This window comes from Bos grunniens, chromosome 13 (genome assembly GCF_055505025.1).
Source record: "Bos grunniens cultivar Pamir isolate PY7600 chromosome 13, Bosgru_T2T1.0, whole genome shotgun sequence".
NCBI lineage: Eukaryota > Metazoa > Chordata > Mammalia > Artiodactyla > Bovidae > Bos > Bos grunniens.
Window position 1 is genome coordinate 53,382,751 of NC_141177.1, and position 20,574 is coordinate 53,403,324.

General features: G+C 40.8%; 1 protein-coding gene across 4 annotated transcripts in view; it reads left to right on the plus strand.

The window, feature by feature from the left end:
* The window catches only part of ITGA8 (integrin subunit alpha 8), a 189,090-nt gene that overhangs the window by 86,270 nt on the left and 82,246 nt on the right, over positions 1-20,574 (plus strand). For all 4 annotated transcript variants that reach the window (XM_086334201.1, XM_086334202.1, XM_086334203.1 and 1 more), the window contains exons 14-19: positions 2,591-2,636; positions 6,850-6,957; positions 13,568-13,623; positions 14,246-14,400; positions 16,892-17,029; positions 17,518-17,585. In XM_086334201.1, the coding sequence (XP_086190327.1) occupies positions 2,591-2,636; positions 6,850-6,957; positions 13,568-13,623; positions 14,246-14,400; positions 16,892-17,029; positions 17,518-17,585 (571 nt within the window). The remainder of the gene's footprint in view (positions 1-2,590; positions 2,637-6,849; positions 6,958-13,567; positions 13,624-14,245; positions 14,401-16,891; positions 17,030-17,517; positions 17,586-20,574) is intronic.

Below are 20,574 nucleotides of genomic sequence, written 5' to 3' on the forward strand. Positions count from 1 at the left end.
TACCAAGGGGGGAAGGTAGGGGGGAAGAGTGGATTGGAAGATTGGGATTGATATGTATATACTCTATGTATAAAATAGAACACTAGTAGATGTAGAGAACAAACGTATGGATACCAAGGGGGGAATGTAGCGGGGAGGAGTGGATTGGAAGATTGGGATTGATATGTATATACTCTATGTGTAAAATAGAACACTAGTAAGAACCTACTGTTGGAGAAGGCAATGGCACCCCACTCCAGTACTCTTGCCTGGAAAATCCCATGGACGGAGGAGCCTGGTAGGCTGCAGACCATAGGGTCGCGAAGAGTCAGACACGACTGAGTGACTTCACTTTCACTTTTCCCTTTCATGCATTGGAGAAGGAAATGGCAACCCACTCCAGTGTTCTTGCCTGGAGAATCCCAGAGATGGGGGAGCCTGGTGGGCCGCCGTCTATGGGGTCGCACAGAGTCGGACACGACTGAAGTGACTTAGCAGCAGCAGCAGCAAGAACCTACTGTATAGCACGTGGCATTCTACTCAATACTCTGTGCTGATTTAAATGGGAAGGGAATCCAAAAAGAGGGGATATATGTATACATATTGCTGATTTACTTTGTTGTACAGCAGAAACGGACATGACATGGTAAAGCAACTCTACTGCAACAAAATAAATGAAAACAAAAAGCAAATTCCTCTTCTGCAAAATTGTGCTAATAATAAAGACTTCTTAACTTGCTAGGAATCACGTAAAGTAAATTCATTAAAAGGATTCCTGGCCTAGAATAAGTGTTCGATATGTGTTATTGATTATTAGCATTGTTGTTGTTATTTAATATTATTATAGTTTCCCTGCTTATCCATGGAGGCATATGTTCCAGGACTCTCAGTGGATGCCTGAAACCTCGGAGAATACTGAACCCTCTAGATACTATGTTTTTTCCCTGTACATAAAGATGAATTTATTAATTATGAACAGAGATTAACAACAATAACTAAGAATACAGTAGAACAATTATAACTATATACTATAATAAAAGTTATGTGAATCTGGTCTCTCACTCAAAACATCTTATTGTACAAATTCAGTGTCTTTTCAGTCTTAGCTAATTACTTCTCACCTACTGTGGTTTTAACTTTTGCAGCTTGTGGTAGGACCACAAAACTAGCATGAGTTTTTTTTCTTCTTCACAGTTTCACATATATAAGATTTTTTCTTACTATAGATCTTAGCAGCTTTAGCGTAGGATTTTGTTTCTTACTAAGTGGAGAATGTTCACCTTTTCACTTAAAGGAATCACTTAGGGCTTCTCTTTAGCACATTTTAATTGCTAGCATCACTCCTTTTTAATTTTTTTTGATCATGCCCTGCAGCATGCAGGATCTTAGTTCCCCTGACCAGGGATCGAACCCATACCCCCTGCATTGGAAGCGTGGAGTATTAACCACTGGAACACCAAGGAAGTCCCTAGCACCACTCCTCTCGCAGTTTAGTGCCATTATTAAGTAAAATAAGTGTCACTTGAAGAAGCACTGAGATGCCAAGTTGGCTACTAAGCGACCACAGATAGGACATGCTGGACCAAGAGGTCATTCACATCCCAGGCGGGATGGCGTGAGATTTCATCACGCTGCTCAGAACAGCGTGCAATTTAAACGTTTGATGATGCGTTGTTTATTTCTGGAATTCTCCACTTAATATTTTCAGACTGTGGTTGACCACAGGTAACTGAAACCAAAGAAGCAAAACCATTAATAAGGAGAGACTGTTATAATATAATATGTCAGTTATTTCATACACTACCAGTCACTCTGCCAAAACCATACTCGCCACCCACGTATTTGTAAGAGCGAAAGGCTGAGGTAAGATGGCAGCCAAACTGCTCTACTTCACCGGTAAAACACTTGCCTTATAGGATTGTTGCTGATAGGGGGATGATAAAACAGTGTGTGTGATGAGCCTGGTACATAGTAGGCACTTAGCGTATGCTTCCCTCTCCCTTTTTTTCTATTTCTTTATTTAGTTGCAGCATGTGGGATCTAGTTCCCAGACCAGAGATTGAACCCAGGCCACGTGCTTCAGGAGTGCAGTCTTAGCCCCTGCACCACCAGGGAAGTCCTTTTTCCTTTTTAAATTAGTTTTTCATTGGAGTATAGTTGCTTTACACTCTTACGTTAGTTTCTGCAAAATGAATCAGACATACATATACGTATATCCCTTCCCTTTTGGACTTGCTTCCCATTCAGGTCACCACTATGATCTTATTTACAAATCAGAAATAGAGACATAGGCACTTCTTCCCTTATGATTTAAGGTGTGTGCCTTGGGTCTGGAGGATATGGCATTATGACGAATATCTGAAGCATTTCTAGAAGGCTGGCCTTCCTGAGTCCAGTAGGGTTGGAGATCTATGGATTTATGTGTCATATTGAGTTACAGTGAAGTTCCTATATCCTTTCCAAAATGCCTTAGGAAAGCCGTGATTTGCTGTTCTTGTTTGTATGACTCTCATTCTGCAATCGGCATATCAGGTTGCTCTCTGTGCTATTTATAATTAATTATGAGTTTTGATCAATTCTATAAAATTTGTGCTTCTGTGTTTTTTTTTAGATTTAATTGTGGGTGCATTTGGAACAGGAAAAGTAGCAGTTTACAGGTATGTGGTTGATGGTCTGCAAATTTGTTTTTTTTATTATAATATATTAACTTCAGGTGTTGGAGAAGGCAATGGCACCCCACTCCAGTACTCTTGCCTGGAAAACCCCATGGACAGAGGAGCCTGGTGGGCTGCAGTCCATGGGGTCACTAAGAGTCGGACACGACTGAGCGACTTCACTTTCACTTTTCACTTTCATGCATTGGAGAAGGAAATGGCATCCCACTCCAGTGTTCTTGCCTGGAAAATCTCACGGACAGCAGAGCCTGGTGGGCTGCCGTCTATGGGGTCACACAGAGTCGGACACAACTGAAGTGACTTAGCAGCAACTTCAGGTGTATGACATTCAATATTTGTATATATTGCAAAATGATTACCATGATAAGTCTTATTAATTACATCTATCACCACATAGTTACAACTTTTTTTGGCCTGTGATAAGAACTTGTAAGATCTACCCTCTTAGCAACTTTTCAATATACTTTATATATAACAATAACACAGTATTATTAACTATAAGCACCATGCTGTATGACTTATCTTATAAATAGTAAATCCCCATGACTTACTTATAACTAGACGTTTGTACTTTTGACCACTTTCACCCATTTCCATCACCCCCTCTCACTGCCATCTCTGGCAACCACCAATCTGTTCCCTGTATCTATATGTTCATCTTATGATTTTGATTTTTGTTTTTAGATTGTACATATAAGTGAGATCATATGATATTTGTCCTTTTCTGAATTTTTCACTAAGCATAATACTCTCAAGGTCCTTCTGTGTTGTCCCAAAAGGCAAGATTTCCCTTTTTGTGGCTGAATAGTATTCTGTTGAATATGTATCTTTATTTCTTCATTGATGGACACATTCTTCTAGTTGTTTCAGATGCATTTCCTCTTTGTTTTTGGTTTTGCCTTAAATTATTTCTTTTGGAGAACATTGAGATGCTTTTTTTAAAGTTTGGAGGAATATTTTCCCCTCAGTATTTTTCCCTTTCTTTCAACCTTTCTGTTTTTGTTCTCATATCTCATGACCAAACTTCCAGCCTCTACTAGCATAATGTTAAATAAGATATGGATCTTAGTGGAACTTACAAAATGACACATTTTTTAGGTGGCCCTCAATGTAAATACTTCTCTTTGCTTTGGAAATGAATTAAAATGTGCTTATACATAAGGAAGGTGGGGCAGGGGAATGGTATTATGTACCCTGGCCTCTGTAATCAAGTGTGGACACTAAATTAGGGAATAGAAATACTATCCAAGAATTGGTAGTCTCCAAAAACAAGCATTGAACAATTCAAATATGACAGATCTGGATTTTAAAATACCTAGCCATTGCACCTCTAATCCAATTTGACTGTTGTTCTTATAAAAAGAATGCACTGTGAAGAGACAGACACGCATACAAGGAGAAGACCATGTGAAGATTGGAGTTAGGCTGCCACAAGTGAAGAACTTTCAGAAGCTAGGAGAGACCCCTGAATGAATCCTTCCTTAGAGCTTTCAGATAAAACATGCTTCTCCCGATCCCTTGGTGTCAATAAATTTGTGTTGCTTTAAAAAAAAAAGAAAAAGAAAAACCTGGCCATTCCAGACACTCACCCATTTGTACTCTTGGGCAAGTTTCTGTAACTTTCTGAGCCTCAGATTTTTTTTTCATATGTCAAATGGGCATAATACTTACATTATAAAGTTATTTTGTTAAAAGGATTGAGACTGTGCATGTAAAGTAAACAGAATAAGTAACCAGTAGGCAGTGATCAAAAATTGAGATTCTGTTTTCATGTTTAAAAAAGTGTTACAGGAATGTAAGACACCAGGTAAGGTATCAAAAGGCAGAGAGCTGATCCAGGTGTTCTGGGCACGTGACCTAGCACAAACCTAGGTCAACTCCCCTAGGGATTCTAAAGTTGGTTTCCTTAAGGAGGTAGGATTATCACCATCAGTACTAAGACATCCTCAGAGAGTTGATGTATACCAGCCGCTCTCCATTTCAGGGAGTAGAGAATCAGGTGATTGAAATGCTCAAAGTACAGGAAGGAATGGGACTGTGTTTGTGGCCATGAAGCAGCAGCACTTGGAGCTGCTGCTGCTAAGTTGCCTCAGTCGTGTCCGACTCTGTGCGACCCAATAGATGGCCTCCCACCAGGCTCCCCCGTCCCTGGGATTCTCCAGGCAAGAACACTGGAGTGGGTTGCCATTTCCTTCTCCAATGCATGAAAGCGAAAAGTGAAAGTGAAGTCCTAAGTCGTGTCCAACTCTTAGCAACCTCATGGACTGCAGCCTACCAGGCTCCTCCGTCCATGGGATTTTCCAGGCAAGAGGCACTTGGAGCTGATGGAGTGCAGTTGTCTCGTGGTCCAGCCACTATGCTCTGAATCTACATTTGCAACAAGGCCCTGTTTCCCATAAACGGCTCCCAGTCGATTACTGGACACAATAGGGATACAAACAGGCCCACCTGGAGCTCCACAAACAGGCAACTTTGGCTTAAGACCCTCCTCCCCGAGTGCCCCAGCTGGAGCTTCTTTCCCAGGTTGCCTTTTCTTTCCTTGTTCATTCCCAGGGATCAGACCTACATCACACTCTGTCTTGTGTGTCTAATCCTGTTTAACCTGCTTTTCCAAGGCCTGGAGCTCACACAATATTGAAAATAAAAATCACCTAACAGCATACAGATAGTATACAGGAGTTTAGGAAAATTCCCACTAGGCGCCATTATGGTAATCATGAAATCCTTTAAAGCAGTGCCCTAAACAACGCGTTGCCCCATGGCCCAGCCCTACCACCTGTCAGAGGAAAACTTAAGCAGCATGGCATCATCTCACATTGTCATCTGGACATCTGGCTCCCAGCTCTCCTGTCTTGGCACCAAGCTTTAAAAATTTGCCCCATTCCCTTTCCCAGTGATTTACTTTCTTGTCTGGTTTATCCTCACCTAGGTGGTTGGAATTGAGTTTATTCTGTATTAGTCCTTTTCCTCCAGCTCGGCTGCACAACAGAATCACCTGGAGGGTGTATTTGACATTCGGGTGCCTGGCCTTGACCCCCAGGGGTTCTGATTCAATTGCTCTGTGGTGAGCCTGGGTCTGGTTTCTGTTTTAAAGCTGTTGGCTGCTTCTGTTGTGCAATCAGGACTGGAGAACCATTGCTCTGTATGAAGCACAGAATGAGTCCACCCACCCTCAAGGGTTTAGGTCAATCTGCAAAGCTTGGCTAGAACATTGCCAATCAACATTTAACAATCCCCACTGGCCATCTATTTTACATGTGGTGTGTATGTTTGCACATTACTTTCTCCATGTGTCCCGCCTTCTCCTTCCCGCTGTGTCCACACGTGTATTCTCTATGCGTCTCCACTGCTCCCCTGCAAATAGGTTCATCAGTACCGTCTTTCTAGAGTCCATATACATGAGTTTATATACGATACTTGTTTTTATCTGACTGACTTCACTCTGTATAATAGGCCGTAGGGAATTCGCTGTATGAGTCAGGGAGCTCAAACTGATGCTCTGTGACAACCTAGAGGGGGTGGGATGGGGTGGGAGGTGGGAGGGAGGTTCAAGAGGGAGGGGACATGTATATACCTATGGCTTGATTCATGTTGATGTATGGCAGAAACCAATGCAATATTTTAAAGCCATTATCCTTCAATTAAAAGTAAATAAATTTTTTTAAAAAGTAAAAAAATAACAAAGCAAAAAACATTTAAAAGTCCCTATGCAGGGACTTCCCTGGTGGTCCCGTGGCTAAGACTCCATACCACCAACACACGGAACCCAGGTTCAATCCCTGGTCAGGGAACTAGACCCCACATGGCACAACTAAGACCTGGCACCTCCAAATAAATAAAAATTCAAGTACTTACAGGTGTGACACAAGTGACTGTAGGAGGATGTATTTCTTCATATTCAGATGTGAATGTGGATAGACTAGCAGATCCCAGGGAAGTATTTCATAGCCATGTCACCAAAATAGTGTGAGCACTCCATAGACAGAGCAGGTCCGTGAATGCGGCTTTGCTCCAGGGTCTCACAGCTCCATAATATTCATGAGCAACCAGAGGTGTCTGAACGTAGCTGGTTGAATCCTGAGCCCACCTGTTCACGCAGTGAGGGGAACTCTTGGCACTGGGGCTGGGAATGTTGGCAGTGGCTTCTGCCTGCTGCTCGCGGGACTGATTAAAGCCGTGCATCTTCTCCCTGCAGAGCGAGGCCGGTTGTGACGGTGGGGGCCCAACTTCTCCTGCAGCCGGTGATCATCAATCTGGAAAACAAAACCTGCCTGATTCCAGAATCAGTGGCACCTGTGGCCTGGTGAGTTTCTACAGTGCTTCTTGCCCTCTTGTGTGAACTCAGATCACCTGGGAATCTCGTGAACCTGCACTTCGGGGGCCATAAATCAGGGGCGGGACCTGAGACTATGTTTCTGAAGATGCTCCAAAGTGGTGCTGATGTTGCCAGTCTGAGCACCACATCCGAGTAGCCAGGAGTTAGTCTATAAAAAAAAAAAGTAACTGACACAATGCTGATCTTTCGCTGTCGACTTGTATGAAGGGTATGTCTCCATCTTCAGGCACAACATGAGATGAAAAACAAAACTAACCTGAGAAAATTCCCAGCCAAGCGAATCTTGGAGTTCTTTTAAAATCTTGGCATACTAAAACCAACATTAAATAAACTGAAAATATAATAAAAAAAATCTTGATGCTTGTATTTGCATATGCTTATAAACACTTTCCAGACATATGTATTGTCTTTTTTTTTAAATAATGGGTCAGATTGGGTCAGATTACTCACTTTCTGTGCTGAAGACAGATGTAAGTTTTATAACCTCACATGTACAATGAGATGGAAGGTAAATGTTATAGAGATTTTTGTGTCCTCACCCAAATTTGGGGGGCTATGATCTCATCATCAGAAGCAGCAGTAAAATTATGGTTCCTTAGCCTGTACTGTAGGAGAACACAGTTTAGACATCTGAGAATTTTCCTTCTGAATCTGGCCAGTCACCTGAAAGGACCAAGAAATAGAACTTGAGTGTAACACAGCTCAAGGAACTGCCAGTTTGCTTCTCAGTATGTAGGTCCTCCAGGGTCAGAGGTCTGTCTTATTGGGTAATGCTTTAGGGTAATATTCTCTGATATAGACACAAGCTTGGCCCAGGGTCTCAGCCTATGCAATTGCCCAGCTTGACCCCAGAACCACAACTTTTGGGCCCGACTATGTAGGACCCTTCTTTCTCCAGATTTTAAAAGGACGTATAGAATTCATTCCTGGCAACTTATCAATCCCACAACCTGGGCATGTTATAACCAATTTAACAGAGGCTATAACATACCTCTCTGCTTTGAAGGCAGACACCCACAGGGGTATCCTATTGGTAACATCTCCACACAATTCAACCATACCATCACCCTGACTCACCCTCTGACATTAGAACAAAATTGGAACACAGCCAAAACACTGTCCAAACCGAGATCAAGAAATCCAAAAAAAAAACAACAACAAAACAAAACTACTCCCCCTCCCAAGGATCGTGACTTTTTGGTCTCTAAAATACAGGTACCATGTAAGACCCCTTTTGCTATAGATTCCAGTAGTTCCTCACCCCCTACCATCTGCACAGGGTAGGACCCAGTAAACATCTCCAATTGCTCCACACTTCTCACACAGTCACTAGTCTGGGGCAACAAACCTGCTTTTTAAAGTTCTGTGCAACATCCAGGGCTTCCCAGGTGGCGCTAGTGGTAAAAAATCCACTTGCAACAGAGGAGATGCCAGAGACATCTCGATCCCTGGGTTGTTTGGTGGTTTAGTCACAAAGTTGTGTCCGACTCTTACGCCTCCATGGACTGTAGCCCGCCAGGCTCCTCTGTCTGTGGGATTCTCCAGGCAAGAATACTGGAGTGGGTTGCTGTTTCCTCCTCCAGGGGATCTTCCCGACCCAGGAGTCGAACCTGAGTCTCCTGCATTGTAGACAGATTCTTTACTGATTGAACTACAAGGGAAGCCCCAATCTCTGGGTTGGAGAGTTCAATCCTCAGGTTGGAAAGATCCCCTTTAGGAGGAAATGGCAACCCACTCCAGTATTCTTGCCTGGAGAATCCCATGGACAGAGGGGCCTGGTGGTTTATAGTGTACAGGGTCGCAAAGAGTCAGACACGACTGAACACACACACACACTCCAAAAAATCAACAAATATTTGGAGTGTTTTAGATCTGCCCCCATTTTCTAGAAGACATGGCATAACTCAGATGATATGGTCAGCTCCTGAGAAAGTCAGAATGCAGAACACATCAGTCTAGACCCTTAGAAAAAGAGTCCCCAACCTCCAGACTGTGGACCGGTACCTCCTGTCAAACTAGCGTCAGCATTAGATTAGAAGTAAAGTTCACAGGGAATTCCCTGGTGGCTCAGAGGATAAGGCATCTGCCTGCCATGCGGGAGACCAGGGTTTGATCCCTGGGTTGGGAAGATTCCCTGGAGAAGGAAATGGCAACCCACTCCAGTATTCTTGCCTGGAGAATCCCATGGACAGAGGAGCCCGGCCAGCTACAGTCCACGGGGTCGCAAATAGTCGGACACGACTGAGCGAGTTCACTTCACTTCACTTCAAAGTTCACAGTAAATGTAAGCCCTTGAATCATCCTGAAACCATCTCCCCCAACCCCTGCTCCGTGGAAAAACTGTCTTCCACGAAATCAATTCCTTGTGCCAAAAAGGTTGAGGACCACTGTTATAGAATGTATTCCCAGCCAGTTTCAGCATGTTGCTCACGGCCTCTGGACAGGGGTTCATACAGGAATCAGAGCCTTTAAGGGTGGAGGATAAGGGGTGTGGACGACCTTGAAGAATTTCTTTGCTGGGACCTCTCAATTTGGGGAGGACTGTCTTCCCCTCAACGAGCTTCTGAAAGTAACTGGGAAATGCCCTGGGCACATTTAAAAGGGTATGAAACCATAAAGTATTATAATGAAAGCCTGCTCTGAGGAAATATGTGAAAAAGCCAGCATCTCTCTGAACCCTGGATGAAATGAATATGAAAGGAAGAATGAGGACTACTTGAGCACGTGTCCCCATGTCTCTGTTTGCACGTTCATGACTGAACGGACTTCTAGACTGAGTTCTTTAAAGCATATGTGTAGGGCACACTCTGATGTAAAATCTTCCTATGAACTAGATTATCTTTTCTAGGGATTTTTTGGTTTTTGAATTTTTTTTTAAGTTTTTGGTGTTTTCAACAGATCATAGGATCTGTTTGGTCTTGTGGAAAGAATATTACTTTTCAACAAGAATTTTTTTTCATGAACTCGTGTTGCATTAAATCAGATTACTTAGATAAAATACAATTTGTTATGTGGGCAAATAACAGTTACTTGTTTGGTTCTGTTGCATCCATTTTCTGAAAGATGTTTCATTTTCACATGAAAAAATTTTGAATGGGTGGCTCAGAGTGTTAGAAGATGCGAAATTAACTGCGGGTTCAGTCTCAAATGTGTTTCTCAAATACTTTTTAAGATTTATTATAGGAATTTAGTCCAGTATTTCCAAAATGATTGAAAGGTATTTGTTGATTTTCTTTTCTGTAGTTTTTGTCTGTATTTGATATAATTTTATATTGTACATATTAAAACTATTAAGTCAACCTCTAACTGGGAAATAGTTCTCCATTTCCCTCAATGAGAATTTCTATACCTTTCAAACAGCTATGTAGGTTTATAAAGTTTCTGCTACTTGCATTTCTAAACTAGAAAACAAAATAAAGCCAGCCTATAAATATTCATATAATTGTTATTGAATGAGAAAAATTAAAATTAATAAAAAATATTTTACAAATGTAGAAGTTCATAAACTGTCCCCTTTTCAAATTTGAAAAAAACTTTTCAGTTACACCTAACTTTATGTAAAATCTATTATTAGCTATCATTGAAAGAGTATTGAATTAGCTTGATTGAAAACTGAAGTGCTTTGTATTTTTAAGTCCTGTTTCACATTTATTTCATTCTTCCTCCTCCATACGTGGCTATGAACACCATTACTTCACAGTATAATTATTCCAACCATTGTTGCATCAGGTTAGGACTAGTGTTAGAGGATTTGTGATATACTTTCCTGCTTTCTGATGCACCAGAAGTATAGCCCAACAGTCTAAATTTTTAATTATAATTTAATAATCATTCACAGCTTTCCCCAACAACTCAAGTGTTTATTGTAATTAGATGAATACCTGTAAGTGTACTTAATAATCTGTTTCATAAAACATGGTGGGGACTTCCTGGCAGTCCAGTGGTTAAGACTATATACATTTCCACTGCAGGGGATGCAAGTTCGATCCCTGTTCGGGGAACTAAGATCCCACATGCTGCATGGCCAAAAAACAATATACACATGATGTACATGTGTGTGTTTATATAGAAGAGAAATATTTTTCTAAATTCGGAATGAATATTTCAGTGAGGTTTTCTTTTTCCGTCAGAACAGAGTGCTGTGCAAGTTATAACTTGGCAACTCTGTTTTTTTGGCTTAAAAACATCTGTAAACAAAATGTGTAGGTTGGACTGCTGTTATCAATAATTCAGTATGAAAAAGCTAAAATCATCCACTTAATGATATAAAGGTAACAGATAGGGGGAACTAAGTTTAGAGTAACACTCACGGAGCTTCCCAAGTGGCACTAATGTGATGTAGGAGACACGGAGACGCAGGGTCAGTCCCTGGGTTGGGAAAACTCCCTGGAGAAGGAAATGGCAACCCGCTCCAGTACTCTTGCCTGGTAAATCCCATGGACAGAGGAACTTAGTAGGCTCTGGTCCACGGGGTCGCAAAAGAGTTGGATGCAGCTGAGCGCGCGCACAAACACACACACACACATAATTCGTAAATCAAAAGTAACCCTTCAACTGATAACATCATTTCTCAATCAAATTCTTCTCCCAAAGAGGAGATAATGTTCACATTCATAACTTAATTTTGCAAAAATTTTTCTGTTTCTTAATTGTGTTAAACAAAATACTGTATGTAAAATTATTTCAATCTACATATAGATCATTTTATTACAAATACGAATTTATCTTATGCAAGCTAATGAGTTTTGTTTGTTTCGTGTAAGGATGAACAGAAAAAAAAGCCAATGTACAATCTTAACACGTAACCAAGTACTTCCAAATAAAGTCGGACACAAAAAAATTCCAGCTTTGAAAGCCAGACCTGCTACAAAATTTAAAGATGTGATTCACTATTCGTCTTTCTTGAGTAATTCCAACTGAAGTAGAAGTGGGCTGGAATTTGTGATTTCTCTGGGGAAGTGGTACAAACACTTGAAATAGCAGAGACATCTCGGGAAATGTTTGGCTTAATGGTACGTGGCAAATTATTTACCCTGAAGGGAGACATTGACTGAGGTCACGGGAGCTCGATGAATCCCAGATGTGACACATCTTCATTATATTTGACACAGGAAGCTGACACATAATTAAAGCACAACGAGGGATTATTTACTCCTTTTGGATTCTGTAGAAATGTTCAAATCATACTATAGTATTTACTAATAAACAATGTTAAGGCTGTCATTAAATCATACTTAAGTATTTTCTTGTATTTTCACTTCCTTAGAAATGTGAAAAAGCTTCCTCGTGAATGCTGGCTTTTAGAGCTTGACATTTTTCTGTAGGGAGTTTAGCACAAGCAACAGGCAGGCAGAGACCACTGGCCAGTCTTCATTCTCTCCGTGGCCAGATCCAAGTGCAGGCTGTCCTATAAGCCACAGCAGGCCCCTCCCCGGATTGGGTTTAAGCACATTCAAGGAAAAACTATAAAGCTCTCTCTTGCATATCTATCTTCTCTCTTTTTTTGGCCATGCCAGGCAGCATGCGGGATCTTAGTTCCCCGAACAGGGATTGAACTGAGGCCCCCTGCACTGGGAGTACAGAGCCTTAACCACTGGATCCCCAGGGAAGTCCCCTCCATCCTCTCTTTATTGTCCTTACACACAGTATCATTGTGCCTACAGAGCCTGAGACAGCCATTCTCCTCTCCCCATTTTCTTTCTTTTCCCTTCCTCTTCTGGTATCTCTCTGTCTCAAATTATATCCCAGCCCTGGCAAGTAACTGCCGAGTCCCCATCTGCTTCCAAGAAAAGTGGATTCTGGTTCATTGTACTGTGATGCTCCATGCCTCTCTGAATTAAGTCCAAATTCTTTTTTTTTTTTTTTTTAATTGAAGTGTAGTAGATGTATAATGTTATATAAATTACAGGTATACAGTATAGTGATTCACAATTGTTAAAGGTTATACTCCATTTATAGTTATTATAAAACAGTGGCTATGTTTCCCATGTTGTACAATATGTCCTGGTAGCTTATTTTTTACCTACAAGTTTGCACCTCTTAATCCAAATTCTTTAATGTGATTTTCAAAGTCCTGTTCCCTACTGATCGACCAAGCCTCACTTTCTTCAGCTTCCTGGTCCTGCTCTAATGCACCAAACATGCCAGATTCCTTCAGATTCCTCAAATTGGGGTCACCTCCAGGCTGTATCACTAAGCTGCCCCCTTACTATTCTGCCCAATTCTTTACTTCCTAGCACATGGAAGATATTTATATGTCTTTCTTGAATAAAGACAGCAAGTAATTGATTAATCAATCCACTGATTAAATTAGTTGACCTCTAGTAATATTTCTAAGTATTACCTTCCTATGTAATAATATCACCTTTCTTAATTGTATTAGACTTGTAAGATATATATATATATCAATCAATAAATAATAAATATGTGCATATTTATTTGTTTAATTGTGTGTGTACTAAGAGATGTATAGAGGAAAAATAACATATTTGTTTATCTGGGGTGAGGAAAAGAAAGATTGCTGCTTCAGACTGAAAAGTTTGTTAACCAGAAAACTATTAACTATTATTTTCTCTAGCTTTTCTTTAAAAGTGTGCGCATCTGTGGCAGGCCAGAACATTGCAAACACAATAGGTGAGCATATTTTCATTTTCTACTCCTCTACCATATTAAGAAAATTCACTAGTAAGTGGACTTCCCCGATGGCTCAGTGGGTAAAGAATTCACCTGCAATGCAGGAGGTACAGGTTTGATTCCTGGGTCAGGAAGATCCCCTGGAGGAGGAAATTGCAACCCACTCCAGTATTCTTGCCTGGAAAATCCCATGGACAAAGGAGCCTGGCAGGCTACAGTCCATAGGGTCACAAAGAGTCGGATATGATGAGCAATTAAACACAAACACTTCACTGCATAGACCACGTGAAACTCTCAAAGAGCTCTTTATTCACACAAAAATTTCTGTTATATATATGGGAACTTCTACCTAAATACTCCTTGAATAATTGGTATTGTCTATAAAAACAGATACAATTATGGGGGGAAATGACTGTGTAAAACCATCATAAAACAAGTTTTTAAGTTTGGGGAGTATTTTATCAAATCTACACAGCTCATGTATTGTTTGTGATCCCAACTATGGCAAAAATGTTTCCTGAATAAGCAAGGTGAAATGGGAATTCTCTCTGATAAAGCATTGCATTCACTGAATACTTTTCCTTTCTGGATTATATTTGCTTTACGTCTTTCTGTCCTTTAGGCCTGACCGCTGAGGTGCAGTTAGACACCCTGAAACAAAAAGGAGCCATTAAACGTACACTCTTCCTTGATAACCATCAGTCACATCTCATCTTCCCTCTCGTGATAAAAGGGCAGAAATCCCTCCAGTGCCAGGATTTTATCGTTTACCTTCGAGTAAGTGTTTCAGAATCAAACCTTTTTGGCCTCTCACATTCAAATCAAAACTCTAATCATTTTTGTCCATTTAAACCATCACAGTGGTTCTCACGGGCTTCCCTGGTGGCTCAATGGTAAAGAATCTGCCTGCAATGCAGGAGACCTGGGTTCAGTTCCTGGGTAGAGAAGATCCCCTAGAGGAGGGCATGGCAACCCACTCTAGTACTCTTGCCCAGAGAATCCCATGGACAGAGGAACCGGGCAGGCTGCAGTCCATAGGGTCACACGGAGTTGGACACAGCTGAAATGATTAAGCAGCAGCAGCAGTGGTTCTCATAGACCCACACCTATTTTCACTTGATCGGAGGAAACTTGAGGACCACACACTCCTATGTTGAGCCTGACTTCAGTCAACCTAATAATATATTGCCGTTACTTCCTAAGTTGCTTCTTTTTCTTTTTCCTTTTAATTTTTTATTGTAGTTGATTTATAATGTTGCATTAATTTCTGCTAAGCTGCTTCTTGTTTTGAATATACTCTTAGTCTTAATACTAACTCAGGTGGTTTTCATTGCTTCCTCCCCTTCCCTAAAACACGAAAGTCAGACACAATTTATTTGAACTTTTATCCTGCATGAGGATGTTTGGCCAGATTTTATCAAGGTGCATCTCTGAGCCAACTCAGGAAAAGGGTGAGGCAGTCACAGGCTTTATTGAATGTAAGTTATAATTATATTTTTAAAGCAATGCATTCTTTTTAAAAAAACTTTTTAGTTTATATTGGAGTGTAACAATGTTGTGATGGTCTCAGGTGAACAACAAAGGGACTCAGGCATATCTATACATGTAGCCATTCTCCCCCAAACTCTCCTCCCATCCAGGCTTCCACATAACATTGAGCAGAGTTCCTTGTGCTACATAGTAGGTCCTTGTTGGTTATCCATTTTTAAATATAGTAGTGTGTACAGGCAACTATTAGTTCCTTCTCGAAGTCTGCAAGTCTCTTTCTGTTTTGTAAGTTCATTTGTATAATTTCTTTTTAGATTCCACCTATAAGAGATGTCATACGATGTTTCTCCTCTGACTTAACTTCACTCAGTTTGACAACCTCTACGTCCATCCATGTTGCTGCAAATGGCATTATTTCATTCTTTTTAATGGCTGAGTAATATTCCATTGTATAAATGTACCACATTTATCCACTTCTTTATCCATTCCTCTGTCGATGGACATTTAGATTGTAAGGCAATGTATTTTTACAATAACTCCTAAGCCTCTATTAAATTAAAAATCCAAAATGTGTATGATACAGTTATTTCATCTTCTTACCAATGGTAAGGTGGTAAAGACTCTTTTCAGTTGGTCTTCTCTTTGAGGGGACATAATAATGGAAAACCCACAGAAAGCAGAGTTTAAAAATAAAGTAGATGACTAATGAGAACCTACTGTATAGCTCCGGGAACCTTACTCAGTGCTCTTTGGTGACCTAAATGAGGATATCCAAAAAGAAGGGGTCTATGTATGTGTATGGCTGATTCACTTTGCTGTACAGCAGAAACTAACACAACATTGTAAAACAACTATACTCCAATAAAAGTTAATTTTAAAAAACACATTCTGGAATGAAAAGCCAGCACGACCCCTGTGTCTCATTAGGACTGATGCTGGCATGCATCTGAAGGCTGGCATGCCTACTCCACAGTTTGGGAGCTTCTGTGTGCCCAGACCTTATTGCTGGAGCTACCCCCTCACTCCCAGCAAAGTTCTGGTTCTTTTCTAAGGGAACTTCAAATGTTCTGAAGGTGTTTTGAAATTCATACAAATGAGGACTTTAAAGAAATGATGAGAAAGGAAGATAATCGAGAGGTTTTCTTTCTCTGAGCACAAGAGGGCTTATAAATTCTGCCGACCTCATCAAAATAAAAATCCCAGTTCATGAAACTCTCAGTGACTTTTACTGTGCATCTGTTTTTCATGTATAGAGCTTCTGTGGTGGCTCAGTGGTAAAGAGTCCGCCTACAATGCAGGAGACCCAGGTTCCATCCCTGGGTTGGGAAGATGCCCTGGAGAAGGAAATGGAAACCTTTCCTTGGGAAAGATGGGAAAGATGAAATTTCCTATGGGAAATCCCATAGGCAGAGGAGCTTGGCGGGCTACAGTCCATGGGGTCACAAAGAGTCAGACATGTCTGAGCACAAACATGAGCTTTTAACTATGTGATTTGACCCATTCATGTGAGTTGTTGAAGACCTGGAGAACCTAAAGATTGCCACTGGAAGTATGTATTTCATCAAAGGCACAGCTCTAAATGACCCCATCTCTGAACATAGATTCATGAAGCTGGCTCTTCTGTGCTACATCCATCAGCATGTGCCTAAGCCTGCTGGGGTGGTAATTACTTCATCATTTACTTGCATTGAGCGAAATCAAATGTTGCCTGCCTTTCAGCAGCTAACATCTTGTAGCCATTTTACAGAGCCTTTCTTGAGTTTGTGATTATTTTCTCTAGGATGAGACTGAATTCCGAGACAAATTATCTCCAATCAACATTAGTTTGAATTACAGTTTGGATGAATCCACTTTTCAAGAAGGTCTGGAGGTGAAACCAATATTGAACTACTACAGAGACAATGTTGTTACTGAACAGGTAGGTCCTGGACCATCTTGGATGGTATAATCTCAGTCGGGCCCTGGGCACTGCTCCCATGACCTTAAGACAAAATCCATCCCATTTTGTTTTCATTCCTGCACACACGCTTATAACATTTGAGAGATTTTCCGAACACGTTTCTTGAAATACCGCATCCCTGTGTTTTCGGAAGCCCTTCCCCTTGTGCAACCAAGATTTAATTTGTTCAAAATGTGACTATAATAGAAGCAATACAGCCTGTAATCCTCAAAACACTGCCAGAGTAGCATTCTTTACAGACATTTCAGATTGAATTGGAATCGGGCTCTTAAGTAAACTAACCTATATGGGAAGGTCACTGCCAAACACAGTTTCTAGCTGGGTGAACTCAAGCAGATATGCAAGGAAATCTTTGGTTTAACTTGTGGGATCATTCATAATTTTCAAAAAAAGGATGGGATGTGGGTTTTGTCAGATTCTTTCTGATACATGTTTGCACAACTCAGGCTCACATCCTGGTCGACTGCGGAGAAGATAACATGTGCATTCCTGACTTGAAGCTGTCAGCTAGACCGTAAGTTTAAATAAATAAACTTGTCCATTTTATCTAATGGAATACAGGTGTTTATTTAAAGCTTCCCTGGAGAAAGTATATACTTCCAACTACTACCCAAAATGTGCTGCCTGAAATTCTTGAGCTCAGCTACCCTTTGGGCTAGCCTATGGTTTGGGTCAGTATCTTTGTCATTGGTGTCAAGTGAGACACCCTAAGACATTGCCTGGGCTGTTTCATCTTTCAGCAAAAGTAGGGGGAAATGTTTTTGTTCAAAGTTAACTCATCTCTGGGTGGTTCCAGTTATATTTATTTGCCTCCGTCTTGTGGGCAAAGGATTCAGACAGGCTGGTTCCATCGATACCTTTGCTGAACCTGTTTTTGCAGCTCCCTATGACTTAGAGGCATCTTTAAAATGGTCAAAACAAAAGTAATTTTGATTTACTGGAAAAAAAATGTTAATGTGACTCAATGAAGTAAAGCTGAAGATATCACAAATCAAATAGGAATCCAAGGGCAGTGTCCTGGGACTTCCCTGGTGGTTTAGTGGTAAAGAATCCACCTTGCAATGCAGGGAACCCATTGTTAGTCACTCAGTGGTGTCCGACTCTGTGACCCTGTGGGCTGTAGCCTGCCAAGCTCCTCTGCCTATGAAATTCTCCAGGCAAGAATACTGGAGTGGGTTGACATTTCCTTCTCCAGGGGATCTTCCCGACCCAGGGATTGAACCTGGGTGTCCTGAATTACAGGTAGAGTCTTTACCATCTGAGCCACCAGGGAAGCCCTCCCTACATTGGCAGGTCAAAACAAAAGTGATTTTGATTTACTGGGAAAAAAATGTTAATGTCACATAATGAAGTAAAGTTGAAGATGTCACAGAATCAAATAGCAATCAAAGGGCAGTGTCCTGGAGCTTCCCTGGTGGTCCAGTAGTTAAGAATCCACCTTGCAGTGCAGGGAACATGGGCTCGATCCCCGGTGGGGAAAGCAAGATCCCATATGCTGTGGAGCAACTAAACCCGGGCACCACAATGAGAAAGTCCCTGTGTGGCAATGAAAAATCCTGCTCTCTACCACTCAATCCAATACAGCCAAGTAAATAGTAAACAAATGCATTTTTTTTTTAATGGCCGTATGCTGTTAATAGGATTCATTATAGTTTTAAAGATGTTACCTTTGGGGGCAACTGAGGAAAGGGCACATGGAATCTCAGTGTTATTTCTTACAAGTGCATGTGAATCAATAATTGTCTTAAAAGTGTTTTTTTTATGTCACACACACAAAAGTATGTTTTTTAATAGGAAGTGAAATTGTTTCAATTCTGAATAAACCTTTACTATCAAAAATTCTAGCGTTTTCCCCAGTTGATTCATATAACTCATCATTTAAGACTTCTTAAAATATTTAATTAAAAGTTTATGGCTTCCCTGGTGGTTCAGTGATAAAGAATCTGCCTGCCAATGCAGGAGATGTTGGTTAGATCCCTGGGTCAAAAAGAGCCCCTGGAGAAGGAAATGGAAATCCACTCTAGTATTCTTGCCTGGGAAATCCCACTCTAGTATTCTTGCCTGGGAAATCCCACAAACAGAGGAAGCAGGTGGGCCACAGTCCACAGGATCACAAAGAGTTGGATACGACTTAGGGACTAAACAGCAAAGAAATAGAAACTGCATTTTCACTTAGAAGCATTCATGGGGCACATAGAAGCATTCAAGGGGCACATTACAGATAATGTGATTATTTCTTGCAGTAAAAATATCTTAATTTATTAAATTTAAATGTTATACTTTCTAATAATTAAAAAGGAATGGCAATTAGAATACACAAGGTAGTACTTTCTGAACTCTGGCATTAGAATACTATACCCTTTGTAAAGGCTTGTTTAATTTTCACCTTATTTAGCCATGACCAGGGTATGTATGCAAACTAGCTTGTCACAGATATCAACTTGTCATCAGATGGAATCTTATCCTTTTTTGTGTTACAATACCATGAAAACTCCCTATATCAAAAAGTTTAAACAAAACATTCTTATCCAAGAAATGTACTATTGGAATAGTCTAAAGAATAAATTACAAACTATTTCATTAGAAAAAAAAGAATCAAAGGACTTCTCGGTGGCTTGTGATGGAGACACAGCAGTCCAGCCCTGGTTCTGACTGCATTGTATTAGGGGAAGAAATAGGTCTGAGGGGTAAATATCCTATGGCAGAAAAAGCATAGGAAGAAACTTTATTTGCCTCTGTCTTGTGGACAAAGGATTCAGACAAGCCGGTTCCATCCACATCTTTGCTGAACCTGTTTCTGCAGCACTCTGTGACTTAGAGGCATCTTTAAGATGGTCAAAACAAAAGCAGTTTTGATTTGATGGAGAAAAAAATGTTAGTGGCACTTGATGAAGTAAAGCTGAAGATGTCACAAAATCAAATAGGAATCAAAGAGCACCCCGTAAAAACGTGCTCCTCCCCACCTCCTTCAACCCAGACCCGCCCCAGGACCTATCTCACTGCCAGTGTGGAATCTTCTTGGTAACCGCTCATTGGGACCTTTTCCAAATTTCATAATTTAGGGAGTGTCCAAAGCAATATCTTCGATTAAGGGTCAAAAGTAGGCTTTTCCAAATGCTGGCTCGATTAGAAGTTTGGAGGGAATTAAATTTCTTCAAAATACCCCCCAATCTTCCAGGAGTTGTTTGAGATCTTTTGTCTGCCTTCTTCTTCCCTCTTAGGTTCCCCTTTATGTTGCCCACGCCTCCTCCTCGTACTTTCTAAATCACCTCTCTCCTTCTCTTCCTGCTGTCTGTCTTCCTCCTATGGGAGGTTTTCATGGATGGGCTGAAGCTCCCTCCTTCTGGCTCGTGAGCCGAATCTTGAAATTTTCAGTTTTTGCTGGCAGACTGTTAAGTATGTGGGTAGCTGAAAATTGATGACAATGAGAGGATTTATACCACTGCAATCAGCAAATGCTGTAGGTCGTAGTTTTAATTTTTATTTTTTGAGAACTGGTTGTT